General features: G+C 39.6%; 1 protein-coding gene across 3 annotated transcripts; it reads left to right on the forward strand.

Moving 5' to 3' along the window:
• Positions 1–972: 972 nt before the first annotated feature.
• rcor3 (REST corepressor 3) lies at positions 973–25,879 on the forward strand. Of its 3 annotated transcripts, none has more exons than XM_085275937.1 (12): positions 973–1,437; positions 1,540–1,596; positions 3,088–3,165; positions 3,291–3,343; positions 10,324–10,485; positions 10,665–10,789; positions 11,318–11,396; positions 16,272–16,487; positions 18,717–18,794; positions 19,007–19,064; positions 20,326–20,570; positions 20,802–25,879. In XM_085275937.1, exons 1-12 carry the CDS (start codon positions 1,314–1,316, stop codon positions 21,180–21,182), a joined length of 1,656 nt encoding a protein of 551 aa, XP_085132063.1. In that variant the 5' UTR covers positions 973–1,313; the 3' UTR covers positions 21,183–25,879. The 3 variants fall into 3 exon arrangements, with proteins under 3 accessions (XP_085132063.1, XP_085132064.1, XP_085132065.1); XM_085275938.1 differs by lacking the exons at positions 973–1,437; positions 1,540–1,596 and adding exons at positions 1,624–2,636; positions 2,855–2,876; XM_085275939.1 differs by lacking the exons at positions 973–1,437; positions 1,540–1,596 and adding an exon at positions 1,624–2,636.
• Positions 25,880–26,280: the final 401 nt, after the last annotated feature.

Here is a 26,280-nt window from a genome sequence, read left to right on the forward strand (position 1 = left end):
AAATTGGGAAAAGTAACTCTGTTGGTGAATCAAATTTACACTTTTAAATCCATGCAGACACAGAATCTCCTCCTTGGCTCTCTCTCACTCACAAAAACACTTGGCCAGGGAAACATCCAGGCTTCTGCACAGAAGAGATGACGAATTAGCAATCTTCAGAGAAACAATAGAGAAGCAGCCTTAAAGGACAGAGACAATCACTAACACTTATAGTGCAGCGTTCAGGTGAAAACTGCTTTGCTCCCAGCCGATGAAGAACAGGTACTTTGTCATCAACTTACATGGCCCTGTGTTAGTTTTCACCCAGGGCTATGTAGGGTTAGGATTTTTCCCCCTTAATAATAAGCACCATTTACAAAGTGAATTTCGTGTTTACTTGTGTTTTTTTCTCTCCGATATTAAAATTTGTTTGATGATCTGAATCATTTAAGTGTGACGACCATATAAAAAAATAGAAAATCCTGAAGGGGCCAAACACTTTTTTCAAACCAAGTGATTAAATAAATCACAGGGAGTCTGAAGGCTTATATACCTGCAAGTATCTTCGTTATTACAGATATTATGTGTTAGTGGATTCCTTTAGCTTACAGTGCAGTTTAAATGCTTCATTGTTGTGCGGGATCTTTCTCTACTGGTCGCAGAGAGTCCACGCAGAAGGGTAATTAATAAGCAAATTTTAAACAAGAATAACAGGATAACAGGTAATCATTAAGTGTTGTCAGTGGTAGGACATACAGTATACAGTCTGTAATAACCTGACATACGATATAAGAATAACCTGACATGAATTTATTTGAAATTATGACATTTACAATGTGATTTATTGGTAATATTTACAGTTTCCGGATATTCTGCATTCACCGTTGCGTTATCCTAATGCTGAATCTGCATTTTGTTGGCACTAAACCTCTTGACTGTTTTTTTTCTTCTTCAGTTTGTCTCGGCGGAGGAATCTCATTTCAACGGTACCGCAGCAGCAGGAGTCGCACTACCGCACCCAAAGGTGCGTAAAAAGACTTCCGCCGCCATGGTTAGGCCCCCAGCTACAGGTCTACGCAACTAAAATATCCCTCGGAGGAACAATTTGGATTAAAGATTTGCTAAAAACTAAGAAGAGATTGTTCGGTTGTTACACATAGCATATCGCAGCCGGAATTAACCGTGCAAGCACGGTGAGAGTCACGAGTAGGGTTACAGCGACACGGATAGAGCTGCGGCGACGGAATAAACAGCAGCAAAAGAAAAACGTCCAGCTCCTGCTGACATTTTATATCCCGACATAGAAGCTAAAATCGGTGAATCAGAGCGCAGAGATGCCGGGCATGATGGAAAAGGGCTCGGATTATTTAGGGAAGGGTCGCTCAAATGGCACCAAAAGTCCATCCACAGCCTCTAACGGACATTTTTCTGACGAAAGTGGCAGCGACGACGAACACGGTGATATAGCCTCGAACAGCTTCTTACCGCTCCCGATGTCCGTGTTTTGAATATGACTAGTTAAATTAAACTGTTTTCGTGGTTGTTGTTTGTGTTTTCCAGATGTAGGAATGCGTGTTGGAGCAGACTACCAGGCCACAATCCCCGATTTTGAGCCCGGTGAGTTTTTATTGTTTTCTACCTGAGTGGTGAGCCGTGGTAGCCTCGGTATGTGTACAGTATCAGACTGTACTGTACTACGCTCACTGCCAATACGTTAGTTTGCTAGTGGATTAAAACTGACTGCAGTAATAGTTAAGAGTCCGATTTTCAGTCGGCTTGCTGTGGTATCAGCTTGTTTTAAAGTCAGCGTAAAGGCCGCGGAGGCAAACATGAACCGAAGTGACACAAACTTCACTGACAGCTATGACTGTCGTGTTTCTTCCAATTTATTAACAACATAAAATGTCAGGTGGAAAAGTACGACTGGAGTTTGATCATGATTACAGTTCGTTTTGAGTCATATAATTAACCATGATCGTTTTATTAAAAGAGTGCTGTGCAATTCTCGACTCACACCTCATTTCGTCATTTATTTAGCATTTAGATAATTTAATTACATATTGTGAAGGTAAAATAGATTTTAAAACCTGCTAAACAATGTCCTACAGCTAAATAATTTAATTATTGTATTAGAAGAGCATTACGGCAAGGTATTTTGGATAAGGTATGGTATTTGCTATGCTAAGAAAAAAAACGGAGTGCTTACTGTGAAAGATTGAACCGGCCTGAAACCCCTTCAACTGCTCTGCTCCAGATTTCACTCTTTATTTGCTCATTGTACTTCCCCACAGTCTGGACTCTCTGGTAAGTTCAGCTATGGTTCCCCCCCTGCTCTGTACAGCCAGCGACCCGAACGATTTTCCATGTGGTCTGACACAGCTCAATATTGCATCCATGACCCATTAAGCCTGCAATAATGAACATCAACTACATAGCTGTTAGTGGGGTAGAGGCCTTTCTCTTTGAAGCCATGTTGTGTTACGATAATTATTTGGAACAATAAGTGCCGTATTTGCTTCATTCAGCTGAAATACAGCTTAATTTTAAATTAATTTTAGTATTGATGTTTTCTTTTTCCTCCTTGGACAACCGTACTGAGGAGAACCATACTGAGACTATCATGTCCAACTATTGGAATACTCTCCCTGTTCACTGAGGTTTGCTGAGTCTGTGGAAGTCAGCCAGAGATATATAGTCTGGAATTTCAGTAGAGTGTGTTGTGTTAGTTCTGCTTTAGTGCAGTATATGTTTTCTCATTGAGTCTAGTATCTTTTTTACTTTATATTTTTTGGTGTCTTTTAATTTCTTTTACATTTTTGTTTATTGTTTTACCTGCTATAAAACTTTCTGCTGTTTTTCATTATTTTCATGACAGCACTTGATGACTCCTTTTTATGGCAAGTGCTATATAAATAAATATTGCTTGCTACTGAAGTGGCTCAAACAGAAGGAGTAATAGGAATAGTTCTTCCCTGATGATATGCTGTAATAACATATGTACAAACTGTATCTGGTGTATATCACTGATAAAATAACTTATAAGTGTTAAATTAGCAGCAGCTGAATAAAATCTGTTATTTTTATCATTTTTCTATAATGTTTGTACAGGTGCCACCAAGTACACAGATAAAGACAGCGGAGGGATGCTGGTTTGGTCTCCTTATCACACCATCATTGACTCCAAACGTAATGTTAATATTGTGTTTGACTGAAAATATTTAGTCTACCTTCTGTGATTTCTTTTTTTCTTTCTTCTTTTTGACACAAAAGATCAGATCCATCTAACAGTCTGTGTGTGTCTCCCTCCACAGTTGATGAATACATTGCTATTGCCAAAGAAAAACATGGATACAACGTGGAACAGGTGAGCTATACAGCAGCTGACTTTTCTTTTAAATGTGCCGCAAAGTTTAACTAAATGTGGTCACAGTCTGTATAGGGGAAACGTATTATCTTGTTCATTCCCCAATTGACAAGCTGCAGTAACAGCTGGTTGTGAAAAGTCTTCAGTTGCTGTTTTCAAAAAACTATAAAACAATGAAAAAGAATGTGGTAGACATGCTAGAGATATGACATTTTTTCCTATGTCACACATTATTATTAATGATATGACAACTTTTCCATCTCAGCCCCATATTTTTTCACTCATGTTAAAAAAAACTGGATCAGAAAATTGGATAGAAAATCCCCCACTGTTCTCAATGTAAAAGATTGAGGCTGTATACAGAATGACTCCGGTATTTACTAAACCCAACATAAGAGACACTGAAGTGAAGCAATACTTTCCTTGGTCCCAACCTAACAGCTGTAGAGTGCCAGCAGTAGCGGCCTTTAAAACTGCACACACTGTGACATTTTTCAGTTTTGGGTTGCCTTCTTGAAGCAACCTTTGCTCACCTTGTGAAATTCACATGGAAAGTAGCTAACACGCCATCTTTACATTTTTGTGACAGTCACAAAAGAAAATAAATTACCAGTTTTAACTTTGTACAGCTCTCAAGTGTAATGACATGCTGGCTTTACTGCTAGAACCAATATGAGGGGTTATTTTCACCCTGTCCCACAACAACAGCAGTGATGGAAGAGATGTAATTCTTTTCACAAGTTGAAAATTTACATTTGTTTTTTCTAATCATAGGTAAGGTTTTACAAAATATGAAGTTAAGATTAAGTTTTAGGGGCTTTGTGAGTTGTACAAATGGTTTAGATTATTTCAGTACAGGGAGTGCAGAATTATTAGGCAAGTTGTATTTTTGAGGAATAATTTTATTATTGAACAACAACCATGTTCTCAATGAACCCAAAAAACTCATTAATATCAAAGCTGAATGTTTTTGGAAGTAGTTTTTAGTTTGTTTTTAGTTTTAGCTATTTTAGGGGGATATCTGTGTGTGCAGGTGACTATTACTGTGCATAATTATTAGGCAACTTAACAAAAAAACAAATATATACCCATTACAATTATTTATTTTTACCAGTGAAACCAATATAACATCTCCACATTCACAAATATACATTTCTGACATTCAAAAACAAAACAAAAACAAATCAGCGACCAATATAGCCACCTTTCTTTGCAAGGACATTCAAAAGCCTGCCATCCATGGATTCTGTCAGTGTTTTGATCTGTTCACCATCAACATTGCGTGCAGCAGCAACCACAGCCTCCCAGACACTGTTCAGAGAGGTGTACTGTTTTCCCTCCTTGTAAATCTCACATTTGATGATGGACCACAGGTTCTCAATGGGGTTCAGATCAGGTGAACAAGGTGGCCATGTCATTAGTTTTTCTTCTTTTATACCCTTTCTTGCCAGCCACGCTGTGGAGTACTTGGACGCGTGTGATGGAGCATTGTCCTGCATGAAAATCATGTTTTTCTTGAAGGATGCAGACTTCTTCCTGTACCACTGCTTGAAGAAGGTGTCTTCCAGAAACTGGCAGTAGGACTGGGAGTTGAGCTTGACTCCATCCTCAACCCGAAAAGGCCCCACAAGCTCATCTTTGATGATACCAGCCCAAACCAGTACTCCACCTCCACCTTGCTGGCGTCTGAGTCGGACTGGAGCTCTCTGCCCTTTACCAATCCAACCACGGGCCCATCCATCTGGCCCATCAAGACTCACTCTCATTTCATCAGTCCATAAAACCTTAGAAAAACCAGTCTTGACGTTTCAGCTTGTGTGTCTTGTTCAGTGGTGGTTGTCTTTCAGCCTTTCTTACCTTGGCCATGTCTCTGAGTATTGCACACCTTGTGCTTTTGGGCACTCCAGTGATGTTGCAGCTCTGAAATATGGCCAAACTGGTGGCAAGTGGCATCTTGGCAGCTGCACGCTTGACTTTTCTCAGTTCATGGGCAGTTATTTTGCGCCTTGGTTTTTCCACACGCTTCTTGCGACCCTGTTGACTATTTTAAATGAAACGCTTGATTGTTCGATGATCACGCTTCAGAAGCTTTGCAATTTTGAGACTGCTGCATCCCTCTGCAAGATATCTCACTATTTTTGACTTTTCTGAGCCTGTCAAGTCCTTCTTTTGACCCATTTTGCCAAAGGAAAGGACGTTGCCTAATAATTATGCACACCTGATATAGGTTGTTGATGTCATTAGACCACACCCCTTCTCATTACAGAGATGCACATCACCTAATATGCTTAATTGGTAGTAGGCTTTCGAGCCTATACAGCTTGGAGTAAGACAACATGCATGAAGAGGATGATGTGGACAAAATACTCATTTGCCTAATAATTCTGCACTCCGTGTATGTTAGAATTAATTAATACACAAAGGGTTCATCACACAGCACAATAGTTAACTCATAATATAAATAATTTAATTATTGTAGAAGGAGAACGTTGTGAATTTTGGATAAAGTAAAATTCGCCAACTTAGGATCGATCTGCAAGGGTCTCTGCCCCTTACACCCACCCAACCTACATAGTGTCGTAGTCAGGGATGAGTTGTTGCCCCAAGTGGAGGAGTTTAAATATCTCAGGGTCTGGGGAGAGTGAAACAGTAGATTGACCGACAGATTGGTTCAGCGTCATCTGTGATGCAACGCTGTACCAGACTGTTGTGGTGAAGAAGGAGCTGAGCGCGAAAGCAATGTTCCTACTTTGGCCTATGGCCATGCAACCCGATATCACAGCAAAATGTGTAATGGACATACTGGTCCAACATGTCCATTTCATGATTGAAATGTACATGCTTGCAGTAAGTTGCAGTAAACTGCAGTAACAGCAGGGGGAGACATTTTATTTCAATCCAACATGAAAATAATAATGAGAAAGTGTAGACATTATTAGACATGCAAATACATATTAGCCACCTAGCTTAATAGCTTTTGGCAATTGAGGACCCCATACTCGCTTTTTTGCTCGCTACCAACTTCTTGGCTTTAAATATTTACCCCTGCTGGTAATGCAACTTCTGCATGCAGTAATGCAACTTCTGCATGGGTGTCCATTTCACGTTTTAGATAGGCAAGAACCGGCATGTCTAGTACATGCTTTGCCGTGAAACTGGGTTGGGCCATGAGCTCTGGGTAGTCACCAAAAGAAAGAGATTGTGGAAATGAACACCTAAGGACCTCCTTTAAAGATAGTTGGAAGAAGTATGGCCATACGGGAGGAGCTCAGACTAGGCCCACTACTCCTCCACATCAAAAGGAGCCAGTTGAGGTGATTTGGGCATATGGGAAGGATGGGTGCCTTCTGGGCATAGTGTTCTGTAAATGTCCTTCTGGGAACAGGCCCCAGGGTAGGCTCACGACACATGAAGAGCTGCAGGAGGTGACTGGTCAGATGGAGATGTTGGCGTCCTTGCTTGCTTTCTCACTCTTAACTTATATAGCGCCAAATCACAACAAAAGTCGCCTCAAAGCGCTTCATAGATACAGAGAAAAACCCAACAATCATATGACCCCCTATGAGCAAGCACTTTGGCGACAGTGGGAAGGAAAAACTCCCTTTTAACAGGAAGAAACCTTTGGCAGAACCAGGCTCAGGGAGGGGCGGGGCCATCTGCTGCGACTGGTTGGGGTGAGAGAAGGAAGACAGGATAAAAGACATGCTGGGGAAGAGAGACAGAAGTTAAAAACAGATATGTTTCAATGCAGAGAGGTCTATTAACACATAGTGAGTGAGAAAGGTGACTGGAAAGGAAAAACTCAATGCATCATGGGAATCCCCCGACAGCCTATGTCTATTGCAGCATAACTAAGGGAGGATTCAGGGTCACCTGGTCCAGCCCTAACTATATGCTTTAGCAAAAAGGAAAGTTTTAAGCCTAATCTTAAAAGTAGAGATAGTGTCTGTCTCCTGAATCCAAACTGGAAGCTGGTTCCACAGAAGAGGGGCCTGAAAACTGAAGGCTCTCCCTCCCATTCTACTTTTAAATACTCTAGGAACAACAAGTAGGCCTGCAGAGCGAGAGCGAAGTGCTCTAATAGGGTGATATGGTACTACAAGGTCATTAAGATAAGATGGGGCCTGATTATTTAAGACCTTGTATGTGAGGAGCAGGATTTTGAATTAAATTCTGGATTTAACAGGAAGCCAATGAAGGGAAGCCAAAACAGGAGAAATCTGCTCTCTCTTTCTAGTCCCTGTCAGGACTCTTGCTGCAGCATTTTGGATTAGCTGAAGGCTTTTCAGCGAGTTTTTTGGGCATCCTGATAATAATGAATTACAGTCGTGCAGCCTGGAAGTAATAAATGCATGAACTAGTTTTTCAGCGTCACTCTGAGACAGGATATTTCTAATTTTAGAGATGTTGCACAAATGGAAGAAAGCAGTCTTACATATTTGTTTAATATGTGCGTTGAAGGACATGTCCTGGTCAAAAATGACTCCAAGGTTCCTCACAGCGTTACTGGAGGCCAAGGTAATGCCATCCAGAGTAAGAATCTGGTTAGATACCATATTTCTAAGATTTTCAGGGCCGAGTACAATAACCTCAGTTCGATCTGAATTAAGAAGCAGAAAGTTAGCGGCCATCCAGGTCTTTATGTCTTTAAGACATTCCTGCAGTTTAACTAATTGGTGTGTGTTATCTGGCTTCATGGACAGATAGAGCTGGGTGTCATCTGCATAGCAGTGTAAATGTATAGTATGTCTTCTAATGATATTGCCTAAGGGAAGCATGTATGATGTAAACAGAATTGGTCCTAGCACTGAACCCTGTGGAACTCCATAATTAACCTCAGTGTGTGAAGAGGACTCTCCATTTACATGCACAAATTGGAGTCTATTAGATAGATATGATACAAACCACTGCAGCACAGTACCTGTAATACCTACAGCATGCTCTAATCGCTCTAATAGGATATTATGGTCAACAGTATCGAACGCTGCACTGAGGTCTAGCAGGACAAGCACAGAGATGAGTCCACTGTCAGAGGCCATAAGAAGATAATTTGTAACCTTCACTAAAGCTGTTTCTGTGCTGTGATGAGCTCTGAAACCTGACTGAAACTCTTCAAATAAACCATTCCTCTGCAGATGATCTGTTAGCTGTTTGACAACTACTCTTTCAAGGATTTTTGATATGAAAGGAAGGTTGGAGATTGGCCTATAATTAGCTAAGACTGCTGGGTCTAGAGATGGCTTTTTGAGTAAAAGTTTAACTACAGCTAGCTTGAAGGCCTGTGGTACATAGCTGATTATTAGAGATAGGTTGATCATATTTAAGATTGAAGAATTAATTAATGGCAGGACTTCTTTGAGCAGTTTTGTAGGAATGGGGTCTAAAAGACACGTTGATGGTTTGGAGGAAGTAATTATTGAAGTTAACTCAGAAAGATCAATTGGAGAAAAAGAGTAACTTAACATCAATGGTACTAAGAGTAGCTGTAGATAATATTACATCTGTGGGATGATTATTGGTAATTCTTTCTCTAATGATAAGAATTTTATTTGTGAAGAAGTTCATGAAGTCATTACTAGTTAACGTTAAAGGGATGGTTGGCTCAAAAGAGCTCTGACTTTTTGTCAGCCTGGCTACAGTGCTGAAGAGAAACCTGGGGTTGTTCTTATTTTCTTCAATCAGTGACGAATAGTAAGATGTTCTGGCTTCGCGGAGGGCTTTCTTATAAAGCAGCAAACTATTTCTCCAGGCTAAATGATGATCCTCTAAATTTGTGACACGCCATTTCCTCTCCAGCTTACGAGTCATCTGCTTTAGGATACGTGTTTGAGAATTATACCACGGAGTCAGGTACTTCTGACTCCGTGGTTAACTCACTGAAGCCTTTCATTGAGCTACCAAATAAACAAATTGGCACTCTCTTTCTGGCCACACACAATGCAGACATAAGTGTACACATTAGTTTTTGAATGCTACTGAAAATTGTTTTCTTTACAAATAACTCCCTGAACTAACACAGTCAATCCCTTAACATGTTTGTACTCTCTGCTCATGTTGCCTTTATATTAAATAATTTTTTGATTTTTAAAGAACTTATTTTAACACTCAACAACAAGACTGTCCACAAATGCCTCCACGTCACCAAGTCTGCAGCCTCTCATCCATGATCCACACTGCTTCATCACACGTCTGTAGCTCTTCAACTCCAGAACTCTGCTCCTCAGGCCTGAGACACAGATCAGCCTGCTTTGGCTGATCTACTCTCGATAGTTTTCCACACCCAAGTCTCGTTTGCTGTTTTACATGAATTTCTATGGGGTCAAAATGACATTGTTGGCAATTATTTTCAATCCCACACGTCCCCAAATTCACCATATAATATTTAAATTCCTTCTAAAAAAGTCATGAAATATAAGATGATGATGTTTTACTTTAACATAGTTACATGATTGGTCATTTTTACTCCTTTGCATTTTGACAAACTATTAACAAGTGGTTGTTAATAGTTTGGCACTTGGGCATGTTTCATTTGGCAAGATGATTCTACAAGTGAGAGCAGACAGCCCAGAATCTTTTCCCATCATTAGCAAGTACTATTTGAGTGTAAATAGGCTACTGAAATAGTTTTTATGTCTTGAAAATATCCTATTAGTTAAGTAAACAGCAGAACTGTTGTTATGAACTTGGCTTTACTGTAGGTTGATTATGCCAAACCATTTCCTTGTTTATCTGTAAAATAAGGATTTTTTTACACAGTTGAAGAATGACAGCTGGTGTATGACTACCATTAGGTCATTATTTCAAACTCATGTAGAGAACAGTAACAAAGAGTGGGTAGCTACAGAGTTAAAGTGAGTAAAATGAGCACCTGCTAATTAACATGGGATTTGGCCAAATGGCTTCATCTTTTAGCCTAGGCGGTTGGTGCTTTAAGCCTGTGGTATCTGTGTTTTGGTAACCCTTTGTGTGTGTGTCTTCAGGCTCTTGGCATGCTCTTCTGGCACAAACACAATATTGAGAAATCTCTGGCCGACTTGCCAAATTTCACCCCGTTCCCAGATGAGTGGACAGTGGAGGACAAAGTGTTGTTTGAACAGGCCTTTAGTTTCCACGGAAAGAGCTTTCACCGCATCCAGCAGATGGTAACCACTTAACACAGCAACATCAGTGTTTCTGATCCAGTAATGTAATGTTTCTGATATTAACAATAAACCATAAAGATTTGGGGGAGGGTACTGTACAAACAGTTTTGAGGTACTGTTTCTATGAAAATATCACGTGTTTTGTTTATTTTATTTTATTTATTTATTTATTGCTTCAGTTACCGGACAAATCCATCTCCAGTCTGGTGAAGTACTACTATTCATGGAAAAAGACGCGTTCCAGAACAAGTCTGATGGACAGACAGGCTCGTAAATTGGCCAATAGGAGCAACCAGGATGAGAGGTACAGCACATAGATCAACACTACTCCTTGAATCTGACTATAGTCCTTTGTTTTGAAAAAAAAAGTTTTCTCTTTTTTTGCTGAAAAGAAGGCATTTTGTCTCGTCAAAGCGCAAAGCACTCTGACACCCATTTATCCACGGTTTGTGGACATACCTCAGTTAAAAAATCTAGGGCGACAAGAGAGCATTTGTTAAGCAAAATGCCCGTCTCACCTGTTAAGCAAAAAGCCCGTCTCACAGTCAGACCTACCTGTCCCTGTCTGGAAATTGAAACTTTCCTGGGACATTTTGGGAATTTTTATGCAGAAACCATTGCAGACTCATGCCCTTGAGATTTTTTTAAATATGAAAAATCATTAAAATTGTTACTTAATGTGTCTGTTTTTATTGACTGACCTCCATCATCATTTCAGTTACCTAAAAACGTAAGCTCACAAAGAGTTAGTTTTGGATTCTACTGCGTCGGTGTGAGGTTGCTGTTGTGTGACGACATCCAGTGATTGGATTTTGGCTTATTGTTGCTGCAGTGATGAGGAGATACAGGATGCCAATCCCATTGAAGCCCACGACAGTGACTATGACCCCAGCAAGGAAACTAAGAAAGAGGTAATTTGAACACACCTTATTCCATTTTTTTTTGTTAAAACCTTTGAACTTTACCATATACTGCTCACAAAAATAAAGGAACACTGTTGAATCAGAGTATCTGAAATACCAAGAGTTGGGCATGACTGAGTTGGTAATGGATCAGTGATGGTCTGGAGAAGTATATCCATGGAGGGATACGCAGACTTCTACAAGCCAGGCAAGGGTACCAGTATATCATTTGGGCATCTTTGGACCCACTGTCAGGCGTAGGGTCGTGGGGGTCCTTCTGGTGCACGACAGTGCCCGGCCTCATGCTGCAAGAGTATGCAAGCAGTTCCAGCAGACAACCTGGACAGGTGGCAAGTCTGCCACAGGGCTAACACATAGAGACAGAAAACCATTCACGCCAACATTCACACAGGGTTATATGTTAGGTTACATTTTTTTTCCCTTCTTGGCAGTTATGTGTTTTTAGTTCATCTGAAGACATACATATATATTTTATCCTGTACTGGTGTAAGACAAATGATTACACGAAAACAAGGAACATAAATAAAAAAAAATAGGAAATACTAACTTCAGAGCGGGTTTTGTATTCTTATTGTTTTTTGTCCCTCCGTTTCCCTTCTCTTCCCCTGGTCTGTTGATTTCTGCGGTGGCAGTGGTGATCTTTTTCCTGTTTTTCCAGTTGAGCAGTATTGTTATAGATAATTTCATTGTGTATTCTGATTCCGATTCTGATTTCGATTGTTTTCTTGGTGAGAATCAGGGCCACAAGAGGGGGTGTTCTGATCTGTTTGGAGTTTATACTTCTTCTAGATCACCAAACAGAGAACGGGGCATTGTGGGATGTTGTGGTCAAGGATGTGGGATAATTTGGTAGTTGTTTCTTTCCAGAAGTTTTGTATTGGTGGACAGAGCCAGAATGTGTGAAGGTGGTCATTAGTGGTGTTGATTGTGCAGTTTATGCAAACTCTGATTCAGTCAGTCCCATGACATGTATCTTTTGCTGTGTGAGGTGTGTTGTATTACTTGTATGTTGGTGTTGTTAGACATGATAAAAATATTATTGCGGACTCTATTGTCATTTGTAAAATAACAAATGACCAAGTTCACAGGTTAGAGTTAAATGTCAACCATATATCTGTTATCCATCCTTCCATTTTCTTCCACTTATCCGGGGCTGGGTTGCGGGGGCAGCAGCCCAAGCAGAAAAGCCCAGACCTCCCTCTCCCCAGCCACCTCCTCCAGCTTGTCCGGGTGAACACCAAGGCGTTCCCAGGCCAGCCGAGAGCTATAATCTCTCCAGCGTGTCCTGGGTCTACCCCCTCCTCCCGGTGGGACATGCCCGGAAAACCTCGCCCAGGAGGTGCCCAGGGGGAATCCTTGTCAGATGCCCGAACCACCTGAACTGGCTCCTTTCGATGTGGAGGAGCAGCAGCTCTACTCTGAGCCCCTCCCGAATGGCTGAACTCCTCACCCTATCTCTTAGGGAGAGGCCAGGCACCCTTCGGAGGAAGCCCATTTCTGCACCTCCTGGCCGCCACCCGACTCACATTGCATCCGACCCCTATGGTGCCTCCTGTGGGTGGTGGGCCTGCAGGAAGATGGGCCCATGTCCCTTTTTCGGGCTGTGCCCGGCCACCAGACGCTCGCCCTCGAGCACCCTCCCCAGGCCTGGCTCCAGGGCGGGGCCCGAGTAACCCTATCCCGGGGAGGGTGAACTGTTCCCTCGATGGTCTTTTCATAGAGGTCTTCTGAATCGCTCTTTGTCTGGTCCCTCACCCAGGACCAATTTGCCATGGGAGACCCTACCAGGGGACAAAAGCCCCCAGACAACATAGCCCCTGGTATTCCTGGGACACACAAACCCCTTAACCACGAAAATGTAGCGATTTGCAGAGGGGAATCTGTTTTATTCTTGATATTTACAGTGGAGCAATTTGTATATATTAGTGCTATTTCTTACATTTGTAAAATGTAATATATTGTATTATTTAATTAGTTTAGTCATTTACTGTTACTGTCTTGGAGCAACGGTAACCCACATAATTTCCTTGAATTAATTAATTCCATAAATTCCAAAATGGATTATCTGCGTGGATGTTTAGGTCTTTTTCCCATTTGTTGATTGGAGTATGTGGTGCATTGTCATTAGAGAAGTGATGCTCAAACTTTTCAAAATGAGTGCCACCTCATAAAATATATGGCTCTTAAAAGTACCACCCTTATGACTGACATTAAAGGCCAGTAGTATTGGCCTATATAACACCATTTACAAGAGACAATTTATTTCTTATATGAATGTTATTTATTTTAACTGTCATAAAAAGGATGTGACAAGGGATAATAATAACAACTGTACTGCATTAAAAACATTCACAGCAGGTGGGATATCCGTTCTTTAAGTGATGAGGTATGAATAAACTACTCTGCGTTTATCAAGGCTGTTGTGTTTTTAATATGTTTTAATGCTTTGTATCTTGTTTTATTTAATCAGAAAAAACCCTTAAAAAAAGGCAGCGATCACTGTTGGCCTTCTCGGTTTTTATTACCACTGTTCATTTTAAACCTCAGTTTTTAAAACCTTTCGATGTAACTACACCCCAGCCCATGCAGCAGTACAATAATAACTAACCTCGTAATGTGGATGGATTATCGCAGTTGTTCTCCTAACTGAAGTTTGGTCCGTTTACACTATCACGACATGCGATTGCATTTGTCCCTAACCATCGGGAACCCTCGCGTTAACTTTTATCGAATGGAAAAAAGTTAGTGTTCGTTCTCCAGCTTCACTGTGTTAATGTGTTTGTATTAAGCTAACCATAGCTGTGTAGCTAGCCACCATGTAGCACATCATTACATACCAGCTAGCCCAACTTCAGTAACCCTACAAACGTCACTGCTTTTTTAGTTTTCTGTCTTCATTTATGTCGGAAGTGATAGCAGAGCTGTATATTTGAGGGATTTCTGAAAAATTAAATCAGAACATGGTATATTATTTCATCTTAAAAATTTTGCGGCAGACTTCCCGCATACCACCAGAGGGAGCTCACATACCACCAGTGGTATGCTGGATATTAGTTTATTTAGTTTTGTGTTTTTAATGACTTTGCAGTTTTGTTGTTGCTGTCTAGTAGTGATGGTTGTAAGAAATTATCACAAATGTAATTTATTTGCAGTGAAGTCAGGGTTATCCCATATGGGTGTTTGAGTTGTAGGTGAGAATATAGTGTTTTTTATTTTATTAATCTTCCACCAAGCTATTGCACTTGTGATGTCTGATTGTATTGCTTATAAATGGTAAATCTTTGATTGATATGTCTTTAATAAAACTTAATGTGTCAGGGCGATCGTGGCTCAAGAGTTGGCAGTTCGTCTTGTAATTGGAAAGTTGCCGGTTCGAGCCCGGGCTCCAACAGTCTCGGTCGTTGTGTCCTTGGGCAAGACACTTCACCCATTGCCCACTGGTGGTGCTCAAAGGGCCTGGTGGCGCCAGTGTCCGGCAGCCTCACCTCTGTCAGTGCACCCCAGGGCAGCTGTGGCTACAATGGAGCCACAGCTGCCCTGTAAAGCGCTATACAATTACAGGCCATTGACCATTTTACAATCAGATTGTTCGATGTCCATCCATGAATGAAAGTGATGGGTTGAATGTATCCATTTGATGAGGTATTGTAGTTGGTTGGCTAAGAAGTACTGGCAGAAATTTAGTGCTTTTAGGCCTCCTTGAAGTTTTGACTGTTGTAATGTTGTTAGTTTTATTCTGGGCTTTTTGTTTTCCAGTAAAATGATGGTGTTATTATGTCATTATGTAATTTAAAAATTAATGTCATTTTGTATTCAGTTATGCTTGAAATTAGTGATGGAAGTCAAATATGTCATAGTAGATTTTTCCATAGGCTTCTATTACATGGGCTTCTTTTTGTAATTGTTTTATAACCTTGAATGCAGTAGGAAAAATGCAGAGTTAAGACACTTCTATAATGACTCGGACAGTTGAGAGTAGTCTCAAAGTGTATTTTTAAAGTTGAGGACTTTGATATTTTTCCCTTAAAGAAACAGTAAAAAGCAATAAATGTCCATGCTTGCCAACAGATGTACAGACAGACAAATTAAGGCCATTACTGATGTACCTCCTGAAAGGAACATATTTAATAAATAATGAAACGTTTTTGTAAAAAACCAAATTGATGAAAATGTAATGGTTTAATTCTAAGGTTGTGTGTAGCAGGCTATAATGAAAAAAAAAAACAGGTAAATACAACCTTGGATGAGCAACAAAACATGACATATTATGCCATGTTATTATTTATTTAAAAACAATTAAGCCAAAATGAAGGAACGAACTGGGTAAGGTTAAGTGCAGCCTTATTGCTTACATAGAAATTAAAAGCGTAAGCTGCAGCGAGGTACCTAACAAATTCACATTCAGTTGATTAACTGATCATCAGCAAGTGTGAGCACTTCTATAAAAGCAGAAGTTTCGGCTCCTGAGCTTTCAGAATTAGAATCAACTTTATTTGGCCAAGTTTGTGCACACAAGCAAGAAAGTTTGCTCCCATTAACTTTACCTATGTAAACTATTTTTAAATAGGCATATACAGACAAGAAAAATATAAATACGAAGAGAAGATAAAAAGAAAACCTCAATGTACTGAAGCAATTTTGTAAAGAAGAGTGGGTGAAAACTCCTCCATAACCAAATGAAAGATATATTCATTATATTTCAAATTACTGCTGCTAAAGGTAGGCTGACAGATTATTGAGTGATGCCGTATATTTCGCATTTTTATTCACTGCTTCAGCATTTTAGTTAGTTGTCAATGCTATTTTTAAGGCCTCATATAACTAGACTTTTATCAATGTTTAAAATCATTCTCTTACCTTCAGAACCAGGCAGAGCCCCCAGTGCCAGGATCTAAGGTAGCTTTGGGTCGTAGGGAGCATCAGACCCTGCAGCACCGGCATCACCAACGCTCCCGCTGTCGTCCCCCCAAAGGCATGTACCTGACCCAGGAGGATGTTGTGGCCGTCTCCTGCAGTTCCTCCGCTGCAAACACCCTTCTGCGTCAGCTGGATATGGAGCTGGTGTCTCTCAAGAGACAGGTAGCCCTCATCCACTTGACTACTGAACTACTAAACCTAAAAAAAATTTGTCTCCTCACATCAGACACTGGTCGCAAGTTTTCTTTGTGTCAAAATAACCCATTAATATTTGTCTGTGCAACCGTGGGAATATGTTGAACTACTAACAGACAATCATAAAATGGGTTTCCAGTTGTAGCCCCTTGGTAAGTAACAGAATGCTTAGCAGCATTATTCTTTGTTTTTAAAATACATAAGAGAACACTGTTGAGGTTATAGTCAAAATAACTTTTGCTGGATGTACCGCATACATGTGTGTGTTAGTTTACATTTTGAAATGGGAGGGCTTAAATTTGATCCAAGTGCTATTTATCACCCTTCCTGTAAATATTTAGAGAGGTCTTCACGGTTGTATTGATGTACGGAAACTTGAAATGCTTAAAAAAATGGCACTACAGCATGTAAAAATGATGATACACAGCAATCACAATGTACTGACATCAGTGAACTGGAGTGAAACTAGAAAGACATATAAAGAGATTGTCAGACTTAATAGACTGTTACATAACCCACAGGTAAGTGTAGTTAAGCACTAACAAAGCAGAGTACAAAATAAGCATCCTGTAGAAGTAATACAATTGTATCATTAGGTTATAGACTACAAGATATGAAACTACTACACTTGTAAAGAGTGAGGAAAAAAACGTTGTAAAAGTGCAGTCATGCTTTCTCAAAGTTCTCTGCACTTCCTGTTTCCTCTTTCCAAATATTAAAATAAAAACTCTACACATTTCTGACAGCAAACAACCGAAATACAATTTCCATGGCTATTTATTTGTTTTTATTACTTTATTTGCAGAAAATATTCATTTCAGTTTTGTGGTCATTTCTGTCACACTGGCCTAAAAAGTCTATATAATCCGACTTTTAATAATTCTTCCAATTTGTCCACCCGTCAGTTATAACACCTGCAAATTTGTCCCATTTCAGCCCAAACCTATCCAAGCATTTAGCTCCATGAACAAATTAGTCCTTTTGAATGATTTCTTTCATTGAATGCGTTCTGCCAGCTCGTCCATAATCTCGAACTCTTTTGTTATCCCACACACAAAGATGAATAACTGCATTTTGTCATCAACATCACAACACTTGTCCGTTGCCAAGAAGAAAAGGCCAAAATTGTCCAGTTTGTTTTTGAACTGATGCTCCTGATTTCCTGCAACGTCTTCAAATGCGTCTTTTTTCAGGTCATATTGGCACAGCAATGTCCAGGAAATACTTTTTGATAAACTCACCATGAGAGAACTGTTTACTAACTGTTTTATTCAACTTTATGGCAAAAAAACCAAAAACTTTATGGCAAAGCTCACCATGTCTGCTACATCCCTTAATGTCTAAAGCTTGGTAAAAAGTCCCTGTTGCTTTTGCAGTTTTGCTAGCAAATCTTCACATCCATTCCCACGCTGTATCAGTCAAGTTCTTGTATTTCTCTGTATAATGGTGATTCAAATGATAATTCTCAAACACAGCAAACTGCTCTCCACAAACAAAGAACACAGCTTTACCTCTTACTTCAGTTACTAAATACTCTTAGACCATACAACTCTACATTCTGCATCAAATTTTGTTTTTTTTTCTATCGAGGTTAGCATACATCCCTCGTAAATGTCTGTTACAATATATTCGTAGAGAAGCTGCATTTGTTTGGACACACTGAAGTATGTCAACTAAAAGAAAACCTAGTGACCTTCAGAATGACAGCAATAAAGTTTGATAAATATTTCCTCAACGTTCTTCTGTTTTTTGCATTCTCTTTATTATAGACTTTTTTCAAAGACAGAGTTTATCAAAGAGTATTTGGCAGCTGAAATGGGACAAATAAATGCTAAATACTTATTTACATTTGAATCCTACTTTCCTACTGACTTCATACAGCCTGGACAAGGAGCAGACAATGCCCAGGTCTGATATAGGTGATGGTGTTTCTTCAGTATGATGTGTAGGAGGCAGGACAAAGGTCCCGCATCTCTGTGGAAATTTATTGAACAGTTACCACAGCTGTTCTGATATGGGTGAAATTGGACATCACAGATTTTTTGCACCATGAATCTGAGATGGTAAAAAATGTCCAATCCAAACGACTGGGAAATGGCCAATCCCAGTGAGACATCTGAAAACAGCTTCAGGTTTTAAAGGGTTTTCTGGGAGTTTTGTTAATTCTCACCTTTGACTTTCTCGTCTATTCTTCAGGTCCAGAATGCCAAACAGATGAACAGTGGACTGAAACACATGTTGGAGTCTGGGATCGAAGACTTCAGACTACCTGAGGTACAAATACACTGAAGATGACTGATATTATGATGATTAAATTGCATGAAACTCGTCAGTTGAAGCCATTTATGGTAATGAGTTTTCTGCTATGATAAAGTTATGTTCTGATAAAGTATATATGTAAATGAGGATCCCTGTTGTGGAAAGTAGAAATGTTTTTATATCTTTTAGTTTGTCGTGTGTTTTAACTTTACTATTCAATATTGTAGTGTAACCAGAAGGTGAATGCCCGCTGGACAACAGATGAGCAACTCCTGGCTGTTCAAGGTAACCTCCATGTAGAAAAAGCAGCTGCTTACAGGTTTTAAAAGTAAAATCCACCAAATGGCATACATGAAAAAGAACTTCTTGGCTTTTATATGGGCTGGTTCTCACTCTTACAGCCATTTTTGACCACAGCAGCCAGTTGTTTTCAAAGAATAAACTTTAAAAATCCACTGTGAACAACTTTTCAGCACCAAGAAGTAGATTACATTTTAAATTCACTCTTATTTATGGTATATACATATATATATATATATATATATATATATATATATATATATATATATATATATATATATATATATATTTTTTTTTTTTTTTTTTAATATATATTTTATACCAAATTACAACAATAGTCAACTCAAGATGGTTTATATTGTAGGGTTAACCTTACATTACTTTTAGGGTAAACAATGAGACAACCCCATTAATCAGACAACCTCGTGTTAAGCGAGCACTTGGCGGCAGTGGAAAGGAAAAACTCTCTTTTAACAAGGAACACACCTCCAGCAGAACCGGGCTCAGGGAGGGGTAGCCATCTGCCATGGCAGGTTGGGGTTGAGGGGAGGGAGTTTTGTCAAAAAGAAAAATTTGAAGCCTAATTGTAAAGTAGCAAGGGTGTCTGTCTCCTGAATACAAACTAGGTGCTGGTTCCACAGAAGATTGGCTGAAAGCTGACCGCTCTGTCTCCCATTCTACTTTTTAAATATCCTAGGAACCACCAGTAAGCCTGCTGTGAAACAATGAAGTGCTCTGTTGGGGTGCACCTTCCCCTCCAAATTAGACAAGCGTCATCAGTGCAGGTCTTTAAGTCCAGATTGAAAACCTATTTTTATTCCCTGGCTTTTAACTCTGTAGGAAACTGACACCTTCTTATTTATTTTATTGTATGTAATGATTTTATGGTATTTTTAATTTGGTAGTTGTTTTGATCTGTGTTGTTCAGCACTTTGGTCTGCCTGGTGTGTTCTTAAAGTGCTATACAAATAAACGATGATGATGATGATGATGATGATGATGATGATGATGATGATGATGATGATAACAGATTATCACAGTTAGAGCCTAACTGGTGAAAATAGAGGAGCATTTAAAAAAGGAGCCAGAGGTGAACACCAGAGCTAAAAGTGACTACATTTTTACTTTATGTACAAAAACATACCTCTAAACTGTAATGACTGCTAAATGGTGCTCTCATCCATTTATGATTTTTTCATTGCATATATTTGTGTAACTTTAAAAATCCATCTGTGTTGTTGTACAGGTGTCAGGAAGTATGGAAAAGACTTCCAAGCCATCGCAGACGTAATCGGTAATAAAACGGTAGGGCAGGTGAAGAACTTTTTTGTGAACTACAGGCGGCGATTCAACCTGGAAGAGGTCCTGCAGGAGTGGGAAGCGGAGCAGGGAACCAAAGCTCCCAATGGAGACAGTGCCACTTTGGGAGAGGAGGGAAAGAACAGCTCAAACACTCCATCAGGAAAGAGCACAGATGAAGAGGATGATGAGGTGAGGCTTCGTGAATTTAGTCTTGATTATTATTGAAATCATACTGGGTGGTGTTAGTAGATGTTTGAAGACACAGTTATCCAGTTTGAAGTCCAGTTATCTTGAATTTAACCATTCCTAGAAGTTAGTGGTTTTTCATTCTCTAATGTTATGTAAATTATCTTGGAACTAACTTCCAGAGCAGGATTATCTGCTTGACTTGTGTAAGTAACTCATTTTTGTTCTATGCAGGGTCAAGTCACTTCATTAGGTGCATCCCCTGCTGCCTCTTCATCATCTTCAGCTCAGACTCCAATGATATCTAGTACCTCCTCCTCTTCCCTTCACCAACCCCCTCCCCTTCTGCGCCCCTCCCTCCCTGCCACACCTTCTCTGCACCGTCAGCCTCCACCACTCCAACAGCAAGCCCGCTTCTTGCAGCCCCGATCCACGCTGCAGCAGCCCCCGCCTCTCATCCGTCCCTCCCCAATGCCACCCCGCCTTAACCCCCGACCTTCTGGTCCCTTGACCCTCAGTGGAAACCCTGCAGGGTCAGGTCTAAGCTCTGCCCAGCAGTGCTCCAGCCTGACTGTCCACCAGTCGGAAACAACCTCATCTTCCTCTATCCACTAACAAATACACACTATTTTTGTTTAAGAAATGTCTAAGTCTTAACCTAAAGCTGTCTGAAAGACTGCTGCATTCAGGTCCTGTGGGAATATCTGCATATCCCTCAAAATGTTAACAGTGACTTTCATTGCTACTGCTAATAACCAGTTCTTTTATGACATAGTGATAGACAGTCAGGTGAAAAAGAAAGTACAATCTCCTTCAATTCTTAGGTTTTAAGTATTGGGAGAAGGGCTGTCATGATACTTAAATTTAATAACAACCCCAGTCACGATATAATAAAAAAAATCATCTAGACCTTCATGTGGCTCTAAAATGATTTCAATAAAACATTAGATGAACAACAACATTTTACAGTTACACATGACATACACTACCTTCAAAGGTTTGGACACACCTTCTCATTTAATTGTTTTTTCTTTATTTTCATGACTACTTACATTGTAGGTTCTCAATGAAGGCATCAAAACTTTGAAGGAACACATATAGAATATATATGTAGTAAGCAAAAAAGTGTGAAATAACTCAAAACATGTTTTAGAATTTAGATTCTTCAAAATAGCCACCCTTGGCACTCTTAGCATTCTCTCGATTAGTTTCATGAGGTTGTCACCTGAAATGGTTTTCCAACACTCTGAAGGAGCTTGCAGAGATACTGAACACTTGGTGGCCCTTTTGCCTTTACTCAGCGGTCCATCTTATCCCAAGCCATGTCGACTGGGTTTAGGTGAGGTGACTGTGGAGGCCAACGCTCCACCACTCTCCTTCTTGGTCAAATAGCCCTCACACATCCTTAAGATGTGTTTGGAAGGGATGGCATGTTGCTGTAGGATGGTGTGGAGCCATGCTGGTTCAGTGTGCCTGCAATTTTGCAAAAATCCCTAACAGTGTCACCAACAAAGCACCCGCAAACAATCACACCTCAACCTCCATGCTTCTCCATCAGTTCTTAAAGTCATGATAGACTGTCATGTCTCTTTACTTAGCTGCTTGGTTCTTTGCCATAATGTGAATTCTACCAGTTGTCAAATAGGACTATCAGCTATGTACCAACCTGACTTCTGCACAACACAACTGATGGTCCCAACTCCATTAAGAAGGCAAGAAATTCCACAAATGAATCCTGACAAGGCCCACCTGTGAAGTGAAACCATTTCAGGTGAATACATCTTGAAGCTCATTGAGAGAAGGCCAAAGGTTTGCAGTGCTGTCAACAAAGTAAAGGGTGGAAGCTAAAATATAAGACATATTAGGAGTTATTCTCATTTTTTTCTTTGGTGCATAATTCCATAGATTTTGCTTCATATATTTGATGTCTTCAGTATGTATCTAAAATGTAGAAAGTAGTAAAATAAAGAAAAACCATAAAATGTGAAAGTGTGTCCAAACTTCTGAGTGGCGTTGTATAGGCAGGGGTGCACATAAGTGGTCCGCAGGTGCGTATGCGCTGTCAAAATAAAAAACACGCACCAGATAAGAAGTTGCAACGCGCGTTTGCGTACATAAGATTTTCTGGAGGAGAACAGACAATTGTTTAGAACTCTTAAAGAAGTCGAAGAAGCTCCTTTAAGCAATTACTTTGGTGTTCCTCCACCTCCAAAGAAATGTCAGAAGGAGTCCGAACCGTAAAAGAAGCGCGTATTCTCGGAAAAGCGGTTGCAGGAGGTGAGCTGGCTTCACACAAATGATGAACGCACAGAGATGTGGTGCAGAATATGCCGTGAAAATCCCACTCGGACAACTTCTTATCTGGTGCACGTTTTTTATTTTGACAGCGCATATGCACCTGCGGACCACTGATGTGCACCCCTGTGTATAGGAATGGGCTTCATAGCTGGTATGAGGTGTTAGTATATGAGGCGTTTGTCATGTGTTGTTGTTCATCTACGGTTATATTTATCACATTTTTAGACCAACCTTTTAGATCTCCTAATGACAGGATTATTTCCCAATACATAAAACCATAGAACTGAAAGGAGGTGTAATTTCTTTTTTATATGAATGGACAGGCAACACATTTGTACAAAATATGAACTTAAGTTTTTAGTCTTTAATATTGTGTGCTGGGTTCATATTTGTCTTTCAACCAGTACATGTAGTTTCATGTCTACTACACATACTGGTTGAAGGGTAGGTTTTAAAGTTTTTGTTTTGAAACAAACAAACACTTTTGGAGTCTTTGGCTTGAAAGTCAAATGCATGTAACAAAGTGTGTTGATTATTAAATGAGAGCTTTGTCATCATCACCTATTTCCCTAATAGAAAATGTGGTATGCCAAAGGATTCAACCCTCTATCCTTTTGTTGTCAGCCCTTTATTTTCCTTGGACACAACTTAAATTAGCAGCAAAAATTCAGCATGGCAGAAGTTAGTCATCTATAGAAATCGACTTGTTGATATAAGACAATTAAGAGTCATGTTAGCAGCTCAGTGAGGCTGTATTTGGGCGAAGCTTTGAGCTACACTACACATTTCCAAAATTATTCCGTCACCCATCCAACGCGTTGAGTTAAGGGGTTCCACGGGTGTATAAAAGCAAATACCTAGGCATGCAGACTGCTTCTGCAAACAATTGTGAAAGAAGTGGTCACTCTCAGGAGCTCTGCAATGACAGCATGCTAAGATGTTCACATTGACAATATTTAATTGGTTTACCTTGTAGCTACCATCTATCTTAATTTAGTGTGTTATTGGGCTATATTTTTCATTTGTTTTGCAGGGATTTTGACTTTATAGTGGCTCAAGCTTAGTTGCTCCTTGAGATAATAGCTGGCCCTTCATAAATGGTAAATTGAGTGGTTCTTATCGAGTGCTTTTCTACTCTGAGCGCTTTACACAACTTCCTTGATTCACCCAAGCACTTTTTTTTTCTATTCTCTTTCTATGTAAGTTCTTCTATCTAACATTCACACATCGATGGATGCACTGGAGAGCAACTTGGGTTTAGTATCTCGCCCAAGGATATTTGACATACGAGACCGGAACCACCAACATTCCAATTAGTAGGTGACCAGCTCTACCGCCTCAGCTACAGCCACCCCAATTGTCTTAGCCTATTAGTAAATTAGGCCAGCATCTTGAGTAAATGACTTTATTTTAAATTGTTGTGTACTGCAAAAGTCCAAAGTAGAACTGACTGTTGGCCTGCAAATAAATAAATGCTTAAGTTAGTGTAAGTACACTAGTCCGGCATTATTAGTAAAACCATTAACAGATTAAATAAATAATCATCCTCTTATTACACTGCATTACTCTTTTGGTAAAACTGTGGGCTGTGCGTTTTTCTTTGACAGGTACTGCCCATGTACTTGTATCTATGTCAGACTAAGCCCATCATCCTATGGCAACGGTATTTCTTGGTGCAGCTTCCTCCAGCAGAACTCATACTCAGAAAAACATCTGCTTAGGATTGGCTTAAGAAACAAGCATCCTTCAACTTCTCTGAATCCTTTGGCTCTTGTGAGTTCTAGGGTGGGCCTCTTACATTGGAACACTGTCTACGTTGCCATATACAAATATATCCACCAGTGTTTACAGTCTTTGTACCAGTACTAAAACAGTCCTTGTGTTCCCTTTGAAGTTCAAGTTTCACTGTTAGGTTATTTTCAGATTTCTGATTACTGTATGTCATTTCCCACTCATTATACCTCAGGACATTTTTTTTTAATCAATTAATTAATTAATTAATTAACTTATTTGTTTGTTTTCGTTTTTTGGATGGGGTGGGGGGCAACAAGACGCTGTTCCTATTGTAGCTCTAATAAAACTGTGGCCTCTGGGGGTTCCAGCAGGGCTATAAACTAATAGTTTTGTGTTAAACTCTGGTGACTTACGTTCTTTTCCTCAATGTCACCGGCAAATACCACTTACAAATCTGTACTTTTAGCAGAGTTACTGCAGCTTTTAGCAAATAAATGGGAGAAAACAGAGAACTATTAATTAAGAACAATTTTTCAGCAGAGGATTTATCCAGTTTAGGGGTAGCAGGTGGGAAAATATCCACGATGAAATATGTTGCTCAGCACAACAGTACCACTTTGAGTTTGCACATAGGAAATGGTTGAGTATAGTTTCTGACATGTCATTTAGCATAACGATGTACTCATGATATCAGTGGTACATAATCTTTCTGACAGGCCTTGTTATTCTGCACAAGACAACAATGTGTAAAGTTCAGTATATTCTTGAATAATTTGTAACCTAGTGTGCATCCAGTGGACTGTTAGTAACGTGTTCAATAATACTGATAAATCCTGCTGTACACTTACACTTGGTCATGTAGTTAATTTAATGCTTTTTGAAAACACTAAACAAAATTTTCACATCAACATCTTTTACATTTGTAGAAACATCTCCATCAGTCAAAGTAAAAGTTTTCCTTTAATTGTTCTATTGTTGTTGTTTTTTTCCCCATTATGTTTAGATTTTATTGGGTAAGTAAAAGTAAGCCATTTGAGTGTCTGCTATTTATTCCCTTTCTTCCTGGTGCTACCACTTTGGACTTGGTGTTTAAAAAAAAAACCAACTCATTGTGCAAGTGCTCTTAATGCTTTTTGGAATCACAGCATTCAATGTAACCAGAATCATAGAGTCCTTTGAGTTTCAGTATGGTAAAAAATATTGATGTTAACATGAAGCTCCTGACATGTCCTTCTGAGGCCATTTGCCAATGTCATTAAAAAAATATATTTGTACCATGACTGGTTTTATTCATCTTCTTCTTCTTCTTGTTAGTATTAATAATAATAAGACTAGTAAAATAATAACGCTTTATTTATTTAGCACTTTTCAAAGTCCATGTTGCAAAGACATTTACAGAGACAACAGATTAAAGCAAAAGTAATAAACGCAAGAAATAAAAAGACAATTCAAAACTAATTAAAAAGTCAGAGAGGGCCTTATCTTAAACTTCTTGACTTAAAGGTGTGTTTTAAGTCGGGGTTCCGCCGACCTGATTTCCTTCAGAGTCTGCAAGATCTCTACTAGTACTGGGTAACAACAGGTTCCGGATGTCGCTATGAGCAGGTACTTAAAAATAACCAATAAAATATTAAAGTAAATTATAAAATACACTGGGAGTCAGCGTAAAGGTGCCAACATG

This window comes from Mchenga conophoros, linkage group LG6 (genome assembly GCF_057382185.1).
Source record: "Mchenga conophoros isolate Kocher_MC1m ecotype Shallow Benthic linkage group LG6, M_conophoros_male_GT1.1, whole genome shotgun sequence".
NCBI classification, from domain to species: Eukaryota; Metazoa; Chordata; class Actinopteri; order Cichliformes; family Cichlidae; genus Mchenga; species Mchenga conophoros.

What these genes read in the sequence shown, in the direction of transcription:
- rcor3 (XM_085275937.1), top strand. Translation starts at nt 1,314, where the DNA reads ATGCCGGGCATGATGGAAAAGGGCTCGGATTATTTAGGGAAGGGTCGC. An exon ending in ATGGATACAACGTGGAACAG is followed by an intron (nt 3,344 to 10,323) that starts GTGAGCTATACA and finishes GTGTGTCTTCAG; the next exon opens with GCTCTTGGCATGCTCTTCTG. An exon ending in AAGACTTCAGACTACCTGAG is followed by an intron (nt 18,795 to 19,006) that starts GTACAAATACAC and finishes TCAATATTGTAG; the next exon opens with TGTAACCAGAAGGTGAATGC.